General features: G+C 40.6%; 1 protein-coding gene across 5 annotated transcripts in view; it reads left to right on the top strand.

Annotated features, from left to right (window-relative positions):
• ARHGAP23 (Rho GTPase activating protein 23) overlaps positions 1-23,259 on the top strand; it is a 252,063-nt gene that overhangs the window by 172,694 nt on the left and 56,110 nt on the right. For all 5 annotated transcript variants that reach the window (XM_070727662.1, XM_070727660.1, XM_070727659.1 and 2 more), the window contains exons 6-10: positions 1,561-1,615; positions 12,385-13,963; positions 17,858-18,013; positions 20,359-20,470; positions 21,573-21,630. In XM_070727662.1, the coding sequence (XP_070583763.1) occupies positions 1,561-1,615; positions 12,385-13,963; positions 17,858-18,013; positions 20,359-20,470; positions 21,573-21,630 (1,960 nt within the window). The remainder of the gene's footprint in view (positions 1-1,560; positions 1,616-12,384; positions 13,964-17,857; positions 18,014-20,358; positions 20,471-21,572; positions 21,631-23,259) is intronic.

The following is a 23,259-nucleotide window of genomic DNA, read 5'->3' as shown; positions in this document are numbered from 1 at the left end:
TAGACTTTTATTCTGTTCCTTATTGTAAAGAAAAAAGCTTTTCCATTTGTACTTGTATTAATAATTAACATTGGGTTCAGATAGACCACAAAAATGTTGCAGTGCGATCAGTTTACTGAAAGGATGGAGGAGAATGAGATCTCACAAAGAAAGCCATCTTTAGGGAGAACCTTATGTTCTTATGAGATTTTCACCCTAAAAGATGCTTAGGCAAAACTGTTTGAAGGTAATACTAAAGGTATTTATTTTCTGGAAAGATTGCTGACCCCTGTAATTAGAAGTATCTGAAACCCAAATGGAAGAGCATTATTAGTACCATATCTATTGGTTTTATGCACAGGAAAAAAAATAAGCATTTCCTTCTCTCCACGCTTTCTTCTTCACTCAAAATCTGTTTTCATTAAATGGAATGTAGGTGAGGAATTAATATTTCTCCAGAAGTAGCTCAATTGTAATTCCAAGCAGTGCCACACCCAGCTTGGCCTATTGTGAAGGATGGTAGGAATGGTAATTCAGCAACTGCTGGTTACCATAGCTTCCCCCATTCTTGTAGGTTTTTCCCCTTCAATATCTTCTGATAATATAGGGGATATGCATATATGGACTAATGTGCCTATTGTCCCTTTTTATTCTCTTATTCTTGTTATCATTTTTGTTTGACAAATTCTAATAAATAAATAAAATAAATGAATATATAGTTTGTATCTCATGTTGAGTCAATAAAGCCAATTACCTTTACTGAGAATCATAAAGGTAAGATAAATGCTTTGCAGCAATAATCTCATGAAAATACTACATACTTGTTTTTTTATTTACATTTATATTATATACTCTATTCTTTAAAAATGAAACTCAGTCAACTGAAATAATAACAATAATAATAATAATAAACATATTTAAATGTTTGATTGACTGAGTTTCATGTTTAATTAATAAAAGATATAATAACCATTAGCACCAGTCAATGGTATTTGTGATTCATTTTTGAATGTTCAATTGACTGAGTTTCATGTTTAATGCGTAAAATTGTTGTTGTTGTTACTGTTGTTGTTGTTGTTGTTATTATTATTATTATTATTATTATTATTATTATTATTCTGACAGCTCAATTTCATAGCCATGGAATACTGGTATTGGTTTAGATAAAAAGAGATGTGACAGTATAGTCAATAGTCAGTGTACGTGGAAAAGAATAGTGCCCTTAGAAAATTCTAGACTCTTAATTTAGCAATCTTGTGGGCTTGTGCATGGGGTTTTTAAAGGTAATCCAGTCTTTCTAAACTCCGGTCTGCTGGATGTATTAAATTACAATCTTTATCTTCTGTAACAATATGGCCAGAATGCTAAAATAGTGAGAAGAGCATAATCTTACAAATTTGCAGAATACCAAGTCAAACAGAACACAAACATGTGGTGACAACCTTGCCAATTTGTAATTTAGATATCAGATCTAATGTCTGCCTTTGAGCACAGCCCTGCTTGAGCTTTGTTACAGTGCAGTGTGGTAGAAAATTACTATTCATCATTAATCTTTTAAAAAATGCCTTCTCTTTTTTGCAGTGAAGATGCTTTGGAGCTCTCAATTATGCCAAAAGATGAGGATATTCTGCAACTGGTGAGTTATTTGCCAGGGCCCATAGTTCCCTCTAAGCTGAGCAGTGAGCAATCGCTCACTTAAAAATCATCATCAACTCAGAGTTTTCCAAACCTGCCCAGAAGCCGAGAGGGAAAGAGTGAGAGGGAAGGAGAGAGAGAGGAAGAGAGAGAAACAGATAGAAAAAAGAGAGGAAGGAAAAGAGAAAGACAAAGAATGGGAGTAAGGAAGAGAGAAAGAAAATCAAAATCTAGTTTGAAACTAGCTCAACTATTTAAGTGGCATTTTGATATTGATAGAGTTGCCCTATTATGAGCTCACTGTTATAGACACACAGTACAGTATTTTATTTTGAAATTCTCTGAGGCAAAACAGGGTGGGTTTTTTATTTGTTTGTTTGTTTGCTTGTTTGTTTATTTATTTATTTATTTAATATTTCTGTGCCGCCCAGTCCCGAAGGGACTGCCGCTCAGATACTATACTTTTCCGCCCACCCTCCCAAAAAATTAGAGGGAACACTGCCAGGGCCAGGAGATATTCTCTTCATTGTTGATTGGGGAGCAGGTTGGGCTTGATGATATTTTCGCCAAATACACATATTCAAGTACATACACACATAAACATACACAAACACAAACAAATACACATTAACACATCAGTGTCTACTGATTTGAATGGAAGGCCTTTTGGGGACAAAGAATGGCAGTTGAAAGCCTAGAGTAAAGAAGCAGGCCTTAAAGAGCCTTGTTTATCATTCTCCACTAATTCTGTGTTCTGAATTTATTATTTCTGAAACCATTAAAAATATATGTGGTTTTTATGTACGACACAAAGTTGGGTCAAAAATTACATTGCAGCAGCCACAACAATATGTATAGTACAAATAATATATGCAGGCTCAACACCAATATTATCATTAGTGTTCTGTTTTAGGGAGGGGTGCTGAATAAGTTAGCAAAGTAACAGTGTCCTTGGTGTTTGTGAAAAATCCCCCATTTTCATTATTCCTTCCCAATGCTCAAGGTTTTCCTTGTGTGAGTTTTTAAATGAAGTAATAAAATGATGTTACATTTTGTAACATTACGTTACATTACAATTTGGAATTTCAGCTAAGGTTTATTATAGATAATACAGTAATACCTCATGATACGAACTTAATTGGTGCAAGGAGGAGGTTCGTAAGACGAAAGGTTCGTAAGACGAAACATTGTTTCCCATAGGAAACAATGTAAAGTCAATTAATCCGTGCAACCAAAAAAAAACCCCCCAAAAAACGGCTTTCCGGCTGTTTTAAAAGGTCGCAGCCGGCCTGGGGGGCTTGCCAGCACCCCCCGCACCCGGGTTCGGGGTGCGGGGGGGTGCTGGCAAGCCCCCCAGGCCGGCTGCGACCTTTTAAAACACCCACGCTCTTCCCTCACCCCCGCCGCCGCAAGGCATCGCAGCGACAAGCAGGTTTTTCCAACGCGGGTCTTATGCGCCCGAGCCGCGTTTCCCCCCACGTCCGGGCCCACGCACCTGTTCCAGCGGGCTCGGCCGGCCTCTCGGGGGTGCTGTAGAGTGGGTGCGCGAATAGCCTCCTCAGCTTGGAGTGGGGGGGCCTGGCTGCTCAGGTTGGCGGGTGGCCGAGTCCGGAGCTTTGGCCGGCGGCGACGGCGGCTTCTTCGGCGGGGCAGGAGCAGCGGGGCTCAGCCGTCTCCGTGGCCGGACCGAGGCGCCGCCTCATTTGGGGCCAGAGGTGGCAGTAGAAATCGGCGCTGAGCAGCGCCCCGAGAAGCAGCAGAATGAGCAGCCGGTCGCGCCGGGTCCCCAGCATGGTCAGCGCCGGCGGCTGGGCGAGAAGCAGGCCGGGCGCGAAGGCAGCGGCGCACGGGCGATGCCGGGCCGTGGGTGGGAAAGGAAGGCGAGCCACGCGCCTGTTTGGCCGCGAGAGCCCGGGCGAGTCCCGGCAGGGCCTCTGCCCCGCTGCCGCCGCAGGAGCAGGTGGGGGAAGCCGAGGCAAGGGAAGCAGCAGGCAGCGCCCCGCTTGTGGCCGAGAGGCGACCGGCTGCATCTTTGCCCGGTGGCCTCTCCCGAGTAGGCAGACCGTGCCGCCTCTGGAAGGATGGACGCGTTGGGCGTTTGTTTGCATCTCGTGATTGACCGGGTGAAATAAAAGATCTAAAAATCCCTTGTCTCCCTCCGGGTTGGGGAGACAAGGGATTTTTAGATCTTTTATTTCACCCGGTCAATCACGAGATGCAAACAAACGCCCAACGTGTCCGAAAGCCAGAGACTTTGGCAAGCGGTCTCTCCGACGAGAACCGGAGCTCGTCGGAGAGACCTCTAGCCAAAGTCTCTGGCTTTCGGACACGTTGGGCGTTTGTTTGCATCTCGTGATTGACCGGGTGAAATAAAAGATCTAAAAATCCCTTGTCTCCCCAACCCGGAGGGAGACAAGGGATTTTTAGATCTTTTATTTCACCCGGTCAATCACGAGATGCAAACAAACGCCCAACGCGTCCATCCTTCCAGAGGCGGCACGGTCTGCCTACTCGGGAGAGGCCACCGGGCAAAGATGCAGCCGGTCGCCTCTCGGCCACAAGCGGGGCGCTGCCTGCTGCTTCCCTTGCCTCGGCTTCCCCCACCTGCTCCTGCGGCGGCAGCGGGGCAGAGGCCCTGCCGGGACTCGCCCGGGCTCTCGCGGCCAAACAGGCGCGTGGCTCGCCTTCCTTTCCCACCCACGGCCCGGCATCGCCCGTGCGCCGCTGCCTTCGCGCCCGGCCTGCTTCTCGCCCAGCCGCCGGCGCTGACCATGCTGGGGACCCGGCGCGACCGGCTGCTCATTCTGCTGCTTCTCGGGGCGCTGCTCAGCGCCGATTTCTACTTCCACCTCTGGCCCCAAATGAGGCGGCGCCTCGGTCCGGCCACGGAGACGGCTGAGCCCCGCTGCTCCTGCCCCGCCGAAGAAGCCGCCGTCGCCGCCGGTCCAAAGCTCCGGACTCGGCCGCCCGCCAACCTGAGCAGCCAGGCCCCCCCACTCCAAGCTGAGGAGGCTATTCGCGCACCCGCTCTACAGCACCCCCGAGAGACCGGCCGAGAAGCTGCTCAACGGGCAGGAGGCGCTGCGTTACTACCGGCGGAAAATAGCCCGCTGGAACAGGTGCGTGGGCCCGGATGTGGGGGGAAACCCGGCTCGGGCGCATAAGACCCGCGTCGGAAAAACCCGCTTGTCGCTGCGATGCCTTGCGGGGGCGGGGGTGAGGGAAGAGCGTGGGTGTTTTAAAAGGTCGCAGCCGGCCTGGGGGGCTTGCCAGCACCCCCCCACACCCGGGTTCGGGGTGCGGGGGTTGCTGGCAAGCCCCCCAGGCCAGCTGCGACCTTTTAAAACACCCGCGCCGCTTCCCATGTGTCTCCTGGAGCCGAATGCGGAAGTTCGGCTTTGCTGTTCAGCTTCAGGCTTTGCTGTTCGGCTCCGGGAGACAGCTGCGAAGCGGCGCGGGTGTTTTAAAAGGTCGCAGTCTGCCTGGGGGGCTTCCCAGCAACCTCCTGAACCGAACCTGGGGTTCAGCAAAATTTTGCCTCGGCGTTCGGGAGGCTTCTGGGAAGCCCCGCCGCCCGGCTGTTACCTTTTAAAACAGCCGCGGGGCTTCCCAGCAGTCTCCGAACGCAGGTTCGTAACTCGAAAAAAGTTCGTAAGAAGAGGCAAAATTTTTCTGAACCCCGGGTTCGTATCACGAGTTGTTCGTAAGACGAGGGGTTCGTATCTTAAGGTACCACTGTACTTTCTACTGCACGTAATAAGAAAATATAATATTTTCTCTGGGCTTTAAAGCTTATCTTTATAGACAAAGGATAGAAATTTGTTTTTGTTTTTTTTCCAAAAAAACCCTCGCTTGCCCGTTCGCCCACCCGCCCGGCCGCTCCGCTTGCCCGTTCGCCCGCCCGGCCGCTCCGCTTGCCCGTTCGCCCGCCCGCCCGGCTGCTCGCTTGCCCGTTCACCCGCCCGCCCGGCCGCTCGCTTGCCCGTTCGCCCACCCGCCCGGCCGCTCCGCTTGCCCGTTCGCCCGCCCGGCCGCTCGCTTGCCCGTTCGCCCGCCCGGCCGCTCGCTTGCCCGTTCACCCGCCCGGCCGCTCCGCTTGCCCGTTCGCCCGCCCGCCCGGCTGCTCGCTTGCCCGTTCACCCGCCCGCCCGGCTGCTCGCTTGCCGCTCGAGAGCAAGAGGGGGAGAGATAGAGAAAGAGAGAGAAGGAAAGAAAGAGATGAGAGAGGGAGGAAGAGAGTGTGAGAGAGGAAGAAGCAAGATAGAGAAAGAGAGAGAGAAAGAAAAATGAGAAAGGAAGGGAGTGACGTCATCGGGTGGAAAAATCGCGATATAGCGTTTCGCAAAGATCGAGATCGCGAAACTCGGGGGATCACTGTACTCCACATTCATAACATCACCATCTAGATTGATTTTGTGCTTACAACATGGTTTTCTTTTTGCAAAGGGAATTAGTGTTATGTATGCTTTACATTAAGACTCAGTGACAACTATCTTGCTCATGGCTCCTTGTGAGCCCAAAGAAAGAACTCTTGTATTTCCTCTTCATCCAACTGAGAATGTCAAAAGACTCATTATTTCAGGGTTATAAATAACATGAGGACAACTAAGATGATTTACAAATTAAAATGAATATCCAAGAGTATAAGAGCAAACAAAGAAAATATTTTATGATGGTTTTTTTTTCAATTGAGCAAATAACAAAACTCATTTTTATTGGGTCCTTAAAATGATGTATAAACTTTAGATTCTTCATAGCTAGAATTCTAAGTGAGGTGTTATTAAAGTCGAGGGATTAAAGTGGAGTCATCTAGTTGCTTGTATTAGGTAGCTTGGTAAAGCTGACTTGTTTCAGATGTTGCTGCCATAGAATTATCAACATCTCTTCAAATGGAACCAATTGACGATGGCTCCTGGGAGCTGGAGCTGAGCAATATTGGAAGGGTGACAGATTACCTATTCCTGGGTCAGAACCTTGAGGAAATATTTTTTAATGGGAAAAAAAAGCAATTAACAAATTGCCTTTTCTTTGGCTTTATTTTTCACCTCCTTTTTACTTTGTTCTTTTTCTCTTCAATTCTATCTATCTATCTATCTATCTATCTATCTATCTATCTATCTATTATCTATCTATCATCTATCTATCTTCTGTCATCTATCACAATTACAGGAGTTTCTGTTATAATAGCCTCTCAACAACTTCCAAATCCAAACAAAGGCATTTTAGAATTGTATCGAGCACTGCTCTGTCTACAGTTAAGCATTGGCAAAAGGATTTACAGGCAGAGATGAAGTAACTCTAGGTCTGTTGATAGCACTGTTACCCCAAGTTGCTTTTGCTTTTCCACGTCTCATAGCAAAGGAACCTTTGTGTGGGTTTCCCCCTGTCCTGGTGCCTCACAGGGGTGTGTCGGCATTCCTGTGGTGCGGAAGCCGGCTTAGCCAGCCAATGACAGAGCCTGGGGTTACAGAGTTACTCTTGACAGGATGCGTGAAGAGACATTCTTGGCTCTCTTCACCCCTCCCACATTGAGGCGTCCTAGTTTATGTCATTTTTTTCCCTGAAAGCAACACTTAAAAGGAAGATTGAGAAAGAGAAGAAATATTAGCTTGGGCATTAGAGATTTCCAGGGGAAGGGAACATTCCTCTTTTTGAAGAAGGGAGATTGAGAATGCGCAACCAAAATACAAGACTAGAAATACAACAAAGAAGTCAAAGGTAATGATTTTAAATTTTAAGCATTTCATCCCTATAAGAATAAACTGTGTTGTTTATATTGGGCCAGATCCTGACCAGAACTAGTGTGACTTTTTCCTGGCAGACAGAAAGGCAGAATTTGGATTTAAGGAGAAGCCTAGCCACTTCTGAGTAGCATGTAAAATAGAGTGCGTATATGTTTTAATGGACTTGTTATCCTGCGTCAGGATTAAGCAAGAGGAGTTGAGTATTTAATTAACTTCACAGGAGCTGCTGCCAGGCAGAAATAAACAAATACCATATAGCATAGTAACTAGCCTTTTCTTTTTTTTTCCCTTTTCTTCTCTTTTCTCTTTTCATTCTTATGGCTCCTTTAAGCCAAGATCTGGTTTAAACATAACTCCTTTTTTGGAACTTGACAAGTCCCTGGTCTGAAATGTGGTTTCATCTATCAAGGGCAAGTTTCCAGCGTGTAATAGAATGGCTAGGCCAGGAGCAGTTGAGAATTTTTTTGATTCTCAGCATGGTATTCGAACTTTATTATTATCTAACAAAGGTCTTTTCATAGTTAGGGTCGAAGTTTATGGAAAGGAGAGATGTGTGAGGTGGGATAAAAGCCACACCAGTATTCTTCTAGGCCATGTCTCGGCAAACCTGACAGACATTTTTCACTATGATGCAATTTACTTTTCTATGCATACGTAGGATTTCCTAGTATGACTGCCAACTTGCAGAATGTTAGATGTGAAATGAGTCAGCCTGTTTTTCATTCTGGAGTTCATAAATTTATACATTTCTTATTTTTCTTCTTTCTCTTTCATGAAAGACATAGCCTTATCCCGATACTGAATTGTCATAACTTCAGGTTTCTCCAAAATATATAAATAGCATCAATTACTGTAAGGATTTTAAATACTAGCAACTCCCTGGCAAATCTCCAATGTTATACTCAGCTTTCCTAAACTCCAACTGTAGGAAATCTGGTGGTTGAGGAAGGAGAGAGGGAGTTGACTTTAATACTTTAAAACAAGTTTATAGCATGGTATGTTTATATAAGATGGAAACTAAATATAAGGCTGTGGTGCTATGTTTACTTTGGTGGAGCATGCAGCACTAAACTTATTGGGAATTATTTCTGAGGAAAAATATCTATCAGAGTGACACTACATCACTTTTTTGAGGGGGGAGGACCATCAACATCTCCTCCTAATAGATGTCTTATGTTAATAAAAGTTAAGAGATTCACTTTTAGGAGTAGTGGGGCCTTGTTTGGAGAGTTCTGGGGAAGTCTCCATTGGGTCCAGTCCTTTTAATATTTCCCATTCTTTGGGTTTATTGTCCTCTTACTTGTCAAAGAACTGACGGCCAGCAACACATCTTGAGTTGCCTCACACTGTGAGATGGATATAAATTTAATAATAAAAATTTAAAATGTCAGGGTTCTTCCTTAGTTCTATAATCACAACAAAGTTTCTCGTCTTCCCGGAAAACCAATAAAGTAAAGTATAGGTAGTGGAACACCAGCTACTTTCCCCCCGAAAATCTTATTGGATGCTTTTGTACCCATAATGCTTTTGCTGCTGTTATGTTGATCAAATTGACATACTAACAAATATGCCAAAAACAGAAGTTCACAAACTGTTCTAAAATAATATGAACTAAAAGATCAATAACTATTTTATTGTCTAAATTGATTGAACTTCTTTTTAAACATCTGGTGAATTGTAAGTACATAGTAAGGAAAACATTTGTTACTATGGCAATGTGCATATTATTCTCTAGAAACAGGAGGTTTTCATAGAAGGTGCAGATAATAGGGTAAACTGGAAAGAAGATCAAGAAGATGAAGAATAGTGATGCTAACAAATGTGAAGGTCTAGTGTAGGTGTAGACAAAGTTGTCTCTTCTATGACTTGTGGACTTCAACTCCCAGTATTCCTAAACCAATCATGCTAGCTCAGGAATTCTGGGAGTTGAAGTCCACATGTTATAGAAGAGCCAACTTTGCTTACCCCTGGTTTAATGGAAGAGAAAGAAAGATCCTTAGAGATTAAGTTCAGTATGTGTGGATGCATGCTCTTTAGAGAAGAAGGCAAAGATGGGGAATTATAAAAGTTTAAAATGCTTCAATTTTTAACTTCCAAAAATAAGTCTATGGCTTGCCTTAGATCCCTAGTATTAGCAGCTAGTTTTGCTAAAGTGACAATTTTTGAATAAAATATGATCACTTAAGACACCTATCCTCTAAACTAGTGGTAGTTTTCCTACATAAGGTAATTCCTGGCTCCTTTACTGTTGCTGACTTGGCGTCTGGCTTACTAAGGAAAACATTTCTGACTGCTAGAATTGGCCTTAAAGTATTCCATTGCTGAACTGCAATGTGTGATGCTAGAATACACAGCCACATCTGAAACATGACATCCTGATTAGCAAGCTGGTTAATTGCGGGTGGGATGGAATGGCAAGTGGATGTTTAGACAGCTTGAACTCAAAGAAAGCACAATAACATTTGTTCATCAAATGGAGTGTTATAAGACTCAGTCTTCTGCTTTTCCATATTTTCATTAATGATTTGTGTGAAGCAGGGATAGAATGGTTATCATACTGAAAAAAATATACAGAATTGGGTAGCAAAGCTAATGCACTAGAAGTCAGAATTACAATTCTGATCCTGTAAGTTAGAAAACAAGTTGAAAGTAATTATGAAATTTAAAAGTATAAAATTGCTCATATAGGAAATAAAAAATTGAAATAAAATTGAAAAATACAGCATGGGGTGTAATTAGCCTGTTAATGGTACGTGAAAAAAATGGAATAGTGGTGGATTGTAAACTTTACATCAATCACCACTATAATAATATAGTTGCAAAAGAGACAAATGCAAATATTAGATTTCATTAGGTGAAGAATAATTTTCAAATTATGGGAAGTTGAGTACAGTGATCCCTCGAGTTTCGCGATCTCGATCTTCGCGAAACGCTATATCGCGATTTTTCCCACCCGATGATGTCACTCTCTTCCTTCCTTTCTCATCTTTCTTTCTCTCTCTCTTTATTTTGCTTCTTCCTCTCTCACACTCTCTTCCTCCCTCTCTCATCTCTTTCTTTCCTTCTCTCTCTTTCTCTATCTCTCCCCCTCTTGCTGGCGGGTGGGCGAGCGGGGGCATCAGCGAGGAGCTGGGGTTTCCCCTTTGCGTGGGCGGCGGGGAAACCCCGATCTTCGTCTGCTTGCTGCTGCTGCAGCAGCAGCGAGCAGACGAAGATCGGGGTTTCCCCGCCGTCCACACAAAGGGGAAAGCCCGATTCGGCTCCTCGCTGCTGCCGCGGCCGCCCAGCATCTGATCTGCTCAGCGGCAGCAGCGAGGAGCGAATCGGGGTTTCCCCGCCACCCACGCAAAGGGGAAAGCCCGATTCGGCTCCTCGCTGCTGCCGCCGAGCAGATCAGCTGCTAGGCGGCCGCAGCAGCAGCGAGCAGACGAAGATCCGGGTTTCCCCGCCGCCCACGCAAACTCGACCATCTGCGCATGCGCGGCCATGGAAAAAGGGCGCACATGCGCAGATGGTGTTTTTACTTCCGCAACCCTACATCGCGAAAAATCAATTGTCGCAAGGGGTCTTGGATCACTGTATTCCATTTGTTTTTGTTTTGGTCAGATCTATGCATCATGCATTGTATCCAGTTCTGAATATCACACTTTAAAAGGGATTCTGAAAAACTGAATATTTTGAGGAAAGATGATCCAGAACTAGAAACTAAGCCCATGAAGAAACTTCATATATTTAGTTTTGAGGAAAGATTAGTTGGAAGGGTAAAATGTGATAGCACTGTTCAGATACTTGAAATGTTACATGGACAAAAATCTTATTTCAGATTGTTGGTGATTGCCTGATTGCATCTAAAGGTCTCCCAAATCCAGAATGTCTCTCTGCAACTTACAAAATAAAATAGAGGGGGGGAAACTTAACAAATCACTGATGGTGCTCTACAACAGTGTTTTTCAACCAGTGTGCCGTGGCACACTAGTGTGCGGCGAGACATGGTCAGGTGTGCCACGAAGAAGGAAGCTCAGGTTTCGGTCACACAACTTTTTGCTGAGAGAGAGAGAGTGAGAGAGAAAGTAAGCAAGAGAGAGAGAAAGAGAGTGAGAGAGAAAAAAGAGAGAAAGAAAGAGAGAAAGAAAGCGAGAAAGAGAAAGCGAGAGAGAAAGCGAGAAAAGGAGAGGAAGGGAGAGAGAGAGAGAGAGAGAGAGAGAAATGAGCAAAAAGGGGAGAAAAAAGAGAAATGAGAAAATGATTGAGACAGAGAATGAGAGGAAAGAGAGAGAAACAAAAGAGAGAGAGAAGTGACTCTTGATTTAAAGCATATGATAAAAAGCACCCAAAGAATAAGAGAGAAACCCCGCCCATCCCTCACCTGTTTTTGGAAATGGTTCCCGAATGTGTACACACACACACATACACACACACAAGGGGGGGAGGAGACAGGGATGGAAAAAGAGAGGAGAGTGTCTTGGGGTATCATTTTGGTTGGTGGTGTGCCCCAGGATTTTGTAAATGTAAAAAATGTGCCGTGGCTCAAAAAAGGTTGAAAATCACTGCTCTACAATCATCCTATCTAAATATTTGGGAGAATAACCATATTTTTAAACATATCTAGAATATCACCAGGATTGAAACTATGCAAATTTCTGAGGTGGATATCATTTAATTTACAATTTAATCTAAGGAAGGCAGATTCACTGGATATTATAAACAATGTATTCAAGTGTGAAATCAAACCCAGAGAGGTAATTTTCCTTTCATTATATGTGTGCAGCTGGGGCTAGACAGTTATCTATCTGGATGCTTTAACTTGGATTCCTGCTCTGAACAAAAATTAAAACTTGATGTCCAATCCAAGCAGTTTTGTAACTGCTAATTCACAGAAATATTATCAATAGAAAGTCATATAATTTACATACTCCATGATTGATATAACTTGTAACCTGTTCACCTGTATACATACATATTTGACTCAGTGGCTCAGCTTTTTAGACCAGTCCTTACCCATTTTTTTCATTGTTTCTTTTTCCAGGCATATTCTCAAGATGCATACTTAAAGGGCAACGAACCATACTCTGGAGGGGCACAGAGCATTCCTGAGCCACCACCTATATGCTATCCTCGTAAAAATTATCCATTTCAGTCAAGACGGGATGTTTCAACAGCTGAAATTTACCAGGGACAACAGGTGGATAATAGGCAATCCTACCATTCAGGGTCCTCAGGCCCATCTTCTCCTTTGAATAGCACTGCAGTTCACAAAACTCATCTAAGTGCCTGGACTGAATCCAAACAAAATTTCACTAGCAACCATTCCAGTCCTTCCCACTGTACAGAGGAAGTCCAGTATGGAATGACTCAACGGGCACCTATTCCAAGGCATATCCCAGCTTCTGGTTCTTTCTCCCAGTATCCTAATAGCAGTTGTCCAGGTTCTGTAGCCTCTCCCTCACCTTACATTCCTTCCAATTACTCTATGCCCAACCCCAGCTGCTATGGACCCCCCAAACATCTTCCTGATCATCACCCACATGGTGGATTGAAGGATGCTCATCGTGAGGGCAGGCCCCCACGGGAATGCATTCGAGCTGGACCCAAACCTGTTAGCCGTCTTGAATGCCAACAGGCCTTGTCCAACTGGATCTCAAGTCAAGTACCACGGCGAAGCTCTTCAGAGGAGCGATGCAGTGCTATGCCACCTCGTTACCGAAGTGTATCGCAAGACCATCTGGGAGACCTTTCGTCCTCCAGGGGATGGTCTCATAGTGCTTCCCAAGAAACTTTAATCCAGTCTTCAGCTCATGATAACTGGAGTTACCGCGCAAGATCAGATAACTATCTGGTGAAATATGGGCAATCCATGGAAGGTCTTGAACAGACTGACTTGGCTTCTCCTAGTTATGGGAGGTGCATATTGCCATCAGACAGGTTTTACCAGCATGGGCAAATTAACCGAGCCCAGTCTAATCATCCAAGTACTTGTATTCCTTCTGCCTCTTCCAGAGATCCTCCCTCCGTACATGTGCAAAAACATCCTTCTCAGCCCAACCTCCAGAGCATTGATGACTCTGGTTATATTGGCTACCGAAGCTACAGCCCTTCATTCCAACGCCGGACTGGCTTGCTCCATGCTCTTTCTTTCCGTGATGCTACTTTTGGTGATCTTCCAACATTTAATATTTCTCAAAGGCAGTTGAGTCACTCAACACCATCTTATGTTGAGAAGTCTTTGCCTTCTGCTGTGCTTTCAAGTGCTCCTTCTACTTGTCCAGACCCTTTCCTGGCCAGCAGCCCAGAGATCCTAATGGACCAAAGATCAGCCAAACAGGAGGAGGATGTGAAATCTTTTGAGCAGATTTCTTCATCTCAAGCTTTAGAACAGTCTGATGCTGAAGAGAGAAAAGAGGAGGTGATTCTTCGACAGAAGCCCCCAACTGGACGTAAAATGCCTCCTCCTGCGAGACAGATGAATTTTGTCTTCCCCGGTGATCTAAAGGAAACAGACATTTGTGATCCACCTGCACAGGCGCCTGCAGCCAATAAAGAAAACAAGAGGGGTGTGGCCCCTTTGGCTACACCAGAGGATTCACTTGCATTCATCCCATTTATTGGTAGGTTTACAAAACAATATTCTGTTGAAGGAGGGAGGTTGACTAATGTAAAATTGATATTATGTTCATGCCTGGTGGACTATTTCAAAATCACTTGTAAAAAAGCAGAAGTAGGAGCTATTTATCTAGGTATCTTTGGACCCAAATAAGTTACCCCTTCCCTTTATTTATGCTGTTTCCAAAGGTCTTTGCTCTTGAGATTTATTTTTCGTAGGCAATGTATATATACAACTTGAACCTCACATGAAAGTTTAAATCAGAGAGTTAGGGGTCCTTTTGAATGGATTCTAGTATACGTTTTTTCCAGAATAGAATTTTGTTAAGACAGTTCCTCTGTCATCTTCACAATTTGTTTATAATGAGATCCAAACATTACTATATAGAAGAATCTTGGGGGGATGGGGGAGTGGGGATATTATAGCTGTGCAGGGTTTAGGTTCTTCTGAGATTTAGAGTATATTTGTTTGATTAATGTTTGTGAGCTGCACAAAAGCAATATTAATTTTGCTAGTAATTTTCGGGAAATTGTCAAGGGTTGTTTTATCATATATGGTGGATGTGTGAAAAATTTTAGATGCAAATACACACACTAATTTAGATATATCAATAGAACTGGTTCTTAACGGAGGGATTACCTGTAATGTGCAATTGAAACCAGAGACTTTTCTGTTGAGATTTATGTCTAAACCAATGGATTAATAGATGGGGGAGGGGAGTTATGGAACTTCACTTTTTGAGCAAAGCACTAAGATTGTGATGGTGAAAAAGCTTGGAGGGATACCTGAATTGATTTTTTTTTAATTAGAGAAAAGGCAGCAGTTCCATTTGTAGCTGATTGTAGTTCCTTAGAAACTTTTTCCATAAAACAAAAAATAAATGTTTGATTTATAGTTTTGATGAATAGAAAACATTCAATAACAACAAAAAAAACTTTTTTTGCAAAAGAGGCAATTTTATAATCCAGGTTATATTTGCTTCCAAAGGAGCCTTTTATTTTAATTTTTTAAATCTTTAGTATTTTTGGTTTTTTCTTCTTTAGGAAAATGCCCAAGAAGGGCATTTTTCTCTTCTGATCTGCCAGTTTCAAACTTTAATTGCAGCCCTGTTTTTAATTGCATAATATGACTAAGATGGTAATAGTTTATTAGTTTGCAAAACAAAACTTTAATACAAGTGGCAGATTCACAGCCCAGTAATTGATATAAAGTATCAATTTATATAAAAGAGCAGAGTTGGATTTCTCCACGTCCAGTCAACTAGACCAGTGTTTCCCAACCTTGGCAACTTGAAGATATTTGGACTTCAACTCCCAGAATTCCCCAGCCAGCATTTGCTGGCTGGGGAATTCTGGGAGTTGAAGTCCAAATATCTTCAAGTTGCCAAGGTTGGGAAACACTGGTCTAGACAATGCCATTTGGCGGATCCTAGGGGAAAAGCCTTCTCTGTGGGGGGCCCAGCCCTCTGGAATCAACTCCCCCCAGTGACCCCCCGCCCTCCTTGCCTTTCGTAAGAATTTGAAAACATATTTATGCCGCCAGGCTTGGGGTCACTAAACCCCAGCCTCTGGCCAGTGAGTGTGTAGGATTTTGTAGCATGTTTTTGAATGTTTGATTTTTAAATATTTAGCTTTAAAAAAATATTTTAAATTAATTATTTCTATTAATTGGATTTAGAAGTATTTTATATAGTATTGTATTTTTATTGAAATGTTGTAAGCCGCCCCAAGTCCATGGAGAGGGGCGGTATGATAAGTCCAATTAATAAATAAAATAAATAAATAAATGTCAGGAAGACAGTATTCTTTGCTTTTGCATCCATGAACATCACATCCAAGTCATTAGCCATAGAGTCAAGGGGATAAATGAAAATTGCCTAACCAGTTGTTGGCAATCTTTCCCTGATTTTTGTTAGTCAGACTTTATTATAAAGACTTAACTAAGATACTTGCCGTTAGATTAGACGAGGTGAGTAACAAGATTACCTAAGTGGTAATGAGGTGGGATAGTTTCCCATGGAATGGAATAGGTTTTGATCTTTGATGTAATTATGAAAAATATATGGTCCTTATTACAGCTTGTACTCTTATACTTGAAAAGAGGAATTAAACATTGATGGTGCAGTAAAGGTTTCTTTGCACATTGTTATTTTCTCAAACCAATGAATTGTTGGATAGAAATTATGTAGAAGGGCTCAGAGCTGTCCATCATTATAATAAATCACTGAAGACAGAAAGAAAATTTGGGATGGACAGAGAAATTGCAAGAAGAAAAAACTGGTTAAAATGGCCTAGATTCAGCAGTTTGGAATGTGTCCATTTAAGCCTTCCTGCTGATTATGTGACTAAGAGCTGTACATATGCAGCCTGCCCTGTGCTTTCCAGTTCACAAACACACACACACACACAAATGCAACACAATAACAATGGAGAAACATACAAAGGCACAACAAGTAACGTGGAAAAAAATATTGACAGTGCCAATGTATATTGCTGGAGAAAATGAATTTAAAAAGCCATTCTTGCATGTTTTTCCAATCTTGTTTACATTTTAGGCACATGTGTATAAGTGATTCATGGAGGCAGTTTTGAAGTGGTGAAGTGACATTGGTGAGCTTGCATCCACTTTTCCAAACAATCAATCAACACAATCAGCTTCCCCATTAAATAAATACTGTATATGTACAGTTTATATGCTATGAGTGATGATTCATTCTTCCGCTATACAGAGAGTAAGAGAAGGGAATCTTACTTTTATAAAAAAAGAGTGATAGTGAAACTGATATAATAGTCACTTGGCTTGATTCAATGAGGAGGCTAGAATTTGGATAAGCTCAATATTACTTTCTTCTCTACTTTGGCCTCTGATCTACCATTCCACAACCATCTCTTTTTCAGGTTCTATGTATCTGTGTATCCTTGCTTCATCTATTAGTCACTTTTATTTATTTATTCGACTTCTATGCTGCCCAATCCCGAAGGACTCAGGGCGGCTTACAACAACGGTATAAGTACAATAAGAATAATTATAAAACAGTAAAAGAAGTCAAACAGTTAATTGAGGTTAAAACATAACAAATAAAAAAAAACCCCATAAAAAGTTATTATAAAAAGAAAATCACACTCATATACATACACATCATTCTTATAGTTGGCCATCAAGCTGTGAATTTATGGCCCCCAGGTCTGTCGGCAAAGCCAGGTCTTTGTAGCTTTGTGAAAGGCCAGCAGGGTAGGAGCAGTACGGATATCAGGGGGAATTCATCAAAAGTACAAATCAAACATTTATTATTCATCAAAAGTACAAATCAAACATTATTAATCAAACATTTATTTTTTGTTTCATGCAAAAAGTTTCTAAGGAGCTTCCTGTACATCTGCAGCCATGTACTATTTAGAATTGATTCTTTGTTTTGGGAATTTCGGAAAAGGCTCTCTATGATGAGGGAATTCTGAATTCTTAACTTGCTGTATTTTAAGTACCGGTACCTTGGGAACTGGATGTCACCATTCTTGCGTGGATTCAGAAGGAGCTAGTCTTTCTTCCCCATCTCTTACTGTGTACGATGTAACCCAAAGTGAATGGACATGATTAGAAGACTTCAACCAGAGTTTTGGAATGAATTATCATGACTATGTTGATGTTTCTCAGTTATAAACCAGGTATACAGAGTTGCTGTATACCTGGGTTGCTGTATATCATGGGTCATCCTCTGGAGATTGTTAAGAGTTTGGATAGGAGAAAACCATCTAAAGCAGGCACGTCTAACCTATTGGCTTGCCCGGGTCACATTAAATGAAGTGAAATTGTCTTTCCATACATGTAAAATATGCACTGTGGTAAATGTACATAAATGTATTTGTATGTAATTCATCATGTTATGGTGGTTCTCTTTCAGATGAACCGACTAGCCCAAGCATTGATCTGAAGGCAAAACACATCCCTGCTTCCTCTGTTGTTTCCAGTGCCATGAATTCTGCCCCGGTGCTTTCTGCTAGTCCTTCTTCACCTACCTTCACCTTTGCCGTGAATCGCCATTATTCCCAGGATTGTAGTAAGTATTTAGCCAACACTGCCTTTCTTGAACTTAAGCTATTCAAACTTGGATTAAAACTGGCTTGCAAACATTCAGGAACCTACAAGATGATAGCAAATAGCTAACCTTTTTATATAGCATTGCTGCCATCTGTTACATACATAGCCAGATTTCTTCAGCTCAGTCTGATAGCACTCCCTTTAGCTCAGAGTATCAGCTTACTTTAGCTAGCAATAGTGGGGGAAAAGCAAAGGAATGGCAAAACCCTCAAACTTATGTAACAAAATTATGCGAGTCCCTTCTCACCATCTTCATCTCATTACCTTTATGTCCATTTTTTCCACTGCTTGTAGTTACCAAGTTGTTGCATAAATTAAAAGCAACCTCTGACAAGCTGGGAACTCAGTCTCAGAGTATGCACTTTTAAAATAATATATATGCTACAACAAGGACTCAGTAAGTAAACCTAGTCTCTTTGTTGGACCATTGTTAGACTTGCAATTTTAATCAAATTAGAAAAATACAGATTTATAATATATTATTCTAGAAGAATTTGCATCAGATTTTCTTCTTGAAGTGATTTGATATGTAAAAAGGAAAAAAAAAGATGACAGCATGTTTTCAACAAATTCCACTGAAACTGAATCACAAGGAGAGGCAGTTAGATGGGGAAGGAAATTTAGAAAATTATCAACCTTAAGCTTTAGACTTACAAACTACGGTAGTTATTTTTAATTGTGCCTTATATATTTAAGGTAGTCATTCTTATATTGTGTGCTGTGAGAGTACTACAAGGGGTTGTAAAATGAAATTAAGAGCTACCACAACTCTGAATTATTAACAATGAATGTGGGTGGGTATATGTATGTGCATTCATCCAGAAGTGCACACACTTATGCATTCATACACACTTATGGAGATACAAAAGGTAGATCTCTCTGATAGTAGGTTACATTAACTTTTTTAAATATTTCCCAAATGTATTCTTAGGGTTATAAATATACAGAGACTCTTAAAGTTAAATTTGATTCTTTAATGCGAAGATATGTACCTCACGGTTACCAGAAATTTAAGGAAGAAACATATTCTCTTTCTTCCAAGATGTTTGCCTGCTAAATTTTGACATTATGCTGACATGAATACTTAATATATAAATGTAGAATGCATTTATGCATACATTTTTGAAAACATATGATTTAGAATCCATATAGGTCAGTTTCTAAACAACCTCTTGTTTATAAGAGCAGGAAGAAAATGTGAGTTGTGTACTAAGAACTGACATAAAATTATATATTGTGGCCTACATTTATTCATTCAGTAATAGATGAACATTAAATGTGCAAGAGGAAATATTACCAGTGAGGGCCTTGGAAGTGTAGGGAAGAAGGACAAGATACCTGCATTTCTTGTGAACATCATCCATTTAACTTCCCTCTGTAAGATATCAAACTATTGTAGAACAAAAAGCAAGTTTGAAGTATTTCAAGTTCTGATTTAAAAAACCTTAGATCTAGAGGTTCAGAAGAGATGAAAATCAATGTATTTCATAGAGTTTTTGCTTGATAAAGGAAATAATGAGAACCAATCTGAAAAAGAGGCAAAGTCTGACTCTACATATTTGATAGATCTACCAAGGGGTTTATTTATTATAGTAATTTGTGGATAGCCCACTTTCAGAATCCAGCTCCTTGATCTTAATGTTATCTGTAAGGGCACACCTATAGCTTTCTCCATAAGCATGATTACTTATGGAAAACATTAGAGCACTAAACCTGATTATAATGTTCTTTTAGACCAATTTCTGGCAACCGCTATTGACAGACACTCTGCTTTGCGATATACAAATGGGAGAGAATTCAATTCACTCTTGCCAAAAAATGATAGGCATTTTGTTGAGGTTCTAAATTAGTGCTTGGTGTTTTAAAATATGCATCTCTTATTTACCTCCAAGCAAGTTAGGCTGAGCCTCCCAGTTTTTACAGAGTCATCGTTATGAATACTTTCATGTTTACCCCTTCTTGCAACAACTGTACATACCGTATATATGACTGAAAAAATGCTTTTAGTCAGTATAATTTATTATATTGCCTGTTGATTGCCCTATAGAAGCAGGGAAATCGATTTAGGTAGGATATACAAGTTAGAGGAGGTTACTGGATAACTCAGAGGAATGAGAGTTCGCCATGCTCAGAATTATCTGAGGTGACACTGTTTGAACTCAGAAAGGGATTATTTTTTCTGTATAATGTTCCCATAGACTTTAATACATTCTCTCAGATTCTTCAATGAAATAACCCTTTTTGGCCCTTCTGTGCTGTTTTGTCTTGCTGTCTTGCCAACATTTGTCTTTGTACTTGTCACAGGCAATATCAAAGCCAGCCGTCGATCTTCCTACCTCTTAGCCATAACCACAGAACGCTCCAAATCATGTGATGATGGTCTGAACACATTTCGGGATGAGGGAAAAATTTTAAGGTGGGTTTAGTACTTTGTACATTCTTTCTGGCATTGGTGAAGAGCAGCTACAGTAGTCCCTCGCTATACCACGCTTCACCTACTGCGGCTTCACTTCATCGCGGGTTTCTGAGGAAGTCGATCGGCAGATTTAAACAGCCTGCCGAACTCGATCGGCAGGTTTTTTAAAAAAATAAATAAAAAATCTAAAATTGTAAATACTGTATTTAAATACTGTATCTAAAATAAATACTCTGTGGGAAGGGTTTATAAACACTTAAAACAATGAAAACTTACCAAACAATTACAATATAAATACTTAAATAAGTACTATCAGTCGATAAATTCCCCATCGCAGATTTCACCTATCGCGGCCAGGTCTGGAACGTAACACCAGCGATGGGTGAGGGACTACTGTACATAAATGGAAGGCAGACTAATTCTGCAGAAGGAATTTTCTTCCCTTGAAGTTTACATATGCTTTGTGTCCTGCCAAATGAGTTTTTAGAGCATTTTTTTTAAAAAATTGCAAAACCTCTAATCAGAGCTGAAGTTGTAAATATAAGCAGTTTTTTTTTCTGTTAGTCATCTCATATTCTGAGGCAGCTATATCTGCTTTCAACTTTTGGTTTTTATAGCAAAAATAATCTAAGAGTTGTGTGGGCCTGTAAAGAAATAAGATAGGTGGCAAATGAACATGTGACAATATTAAGATATTTTGATATTGAGTTAGATATTTGGGTTCAGTAATAGTAGTTAAAACTTGAATCAGTTATTTTAACCCAAAATATAAATTAATTGCAGTTGTGAAGAGAACTGTTTATGTATATATGATCTTTAGGGAATGTAACACTGAAAATTTTCTCTAAGACACATGATTGTCTTTGGTTTCCACATGCTGATTTGGAATTGATGTAGATAGTATTAATACTAATATCTTATGGTATTTATTATTAGAACTAGTGACTGTTTCATCATGTACATATTGATGAATTGACTAAAACTTCATACTCTAAAAAACGAGGGATGCCCAGTGAAAGGATCATGTTCAGTGAGCACAGCTAGCTAGTCTCTTTTTACTTTGTATTGTTTATGCTAACCAATACATATGCTGTGTCTGCAGGAGGTTGCCAAGTCGTGTGCCTAGCCTACGGATGTTAAGAAGTTTCTTTACTGATGGGGTGAGTATTTGTGATTCTGTCCTTACATAAGTGTGAATGGGTAGATTTGGTTTCCTTCTTTCTCTATAATTCACAGAAATCTAAATAAAGATTTAGAAATTTGCTAACATTTCACTCAAAAGAAATCTTTCCAACTGTAAAGATCAGAGGTTTTTTTTCTGGTTAAGGGACACATTTTATTATTCTTGAGACCTCCATAGGCTACAGATGTTATAATTTGAAAATGCAGAGCAATACTATTGTGTTGGGGAGGGAATTTACCCTTTAATAATACCATCAAAATTTGATATTGATTTCATTTATTTTATAAACAATGTTATACAACATAAAATGTGCCAGTATGAAATGGTCATTGGCCCAATCAATTCAATTAAACGGAAAACTAGGACTAGGAGCCACTGAGTACTGTATTAAACTATCACAGCTAATTTAGATCACCCATGACTTATCTAAATCCCATCATCATAGTGAATTTCTTGTCATACAGATTCTAGAAACATATTATGCCCTACTTAAAACAAATTACCAAAGACCTCTATAAAAAAAAATCAATGCTTAGAAAAATTTACAAGATTATTTTTGCAGTTTCAGCAATCCACAGCTAGAAACATAGACTTGAAATAAAGAAGACTTGATAAAGTGGTGACTTTTCCCAAGAATAGTTTTTATATAAAAATTGTTTAAATGCAGCATAACATTATGCATGAAATCACAAGACACCCCTGGAAGTACCTAGGGATTTGCAAGCCTTTTCCAGGTTGATGTCAATGTTCAGTATACTACCACCAGGAAAACATGAAGATGTGAGAAATATGAATGTAGCATGGATAAAAATAGACAAAATAAGATTCATGATAATTTTTTAAAAAAACGTTACTTGTGCCAGAGTTTGCTAAAGAACACTTGGGTGACCCTCCAGACACCTTGATGAATACATCATTGAATTATAAGTAAAAAAGATATCTTTTCAGGATTTACTAGTACAGTATTGTATCTGAGACAGAAACTAAACACTGAATTCTACAATAAGAATCATATACCTGTGATTAAAAAAATTACAGTATTATGGCTGTAGGTGCTTTCCTCTCTCAGAATGGATGGTTTGCCATCACCAAAAGAAACAGGTATTCTGCTTTGTGTCAGAAAAATCTACAGGAGAATTATTTGTCAGCTCAAATTAATGTCCAAGTAGCTCATGTAACAAATCAATAATCCCAACATACAAGAAAATCCATTAAAAATGGATGAGAAAAACATTTTTGGGAATGATCAAATCAAAATCTGAATGTAAAATTGATCCAAATTATATGGATGGACCTGAAAGAGAAACTCATACTAAAATACTTTCAAGCATTCAGCATTCATTCATCAGCAATGTGAGAGACTGTTTACCAATTATATGAAATGTTTTTATTGTAGCTAAATGTAGTCCATCCAGTAGTAATGGAAGTATTTATTTTTTCATACTGGCATGCTGTATGTTGAAAGATACATGATTCACCATTGAAAATGTTTTAATAATGAGATGGAATTTAGTTTTATTGGACTTGAACCTGCAACCTTTGCCTTGTAATATATATATATATATATATATATATATATATATATATATATATATATATATATATA

This window comes from Erythrolamprus reginae, chromosome Z, assembly GCF_031021105.1.
Source record: "Erythrolamprus reginae isolate rEryReg1 chromosome Z, rEryReg1.hap1, whole genome shotgun sequence".
Lineage (NCBI taxonomy): Eukaryota > Metazoa > Chordata > Lepidosauria > Squamata > Dipsadidae > Erythrolamprus > Erythrolamprus reginae.
This window is presented reverse-complemented; position numbering and strand designations above follow the sequence as displayed.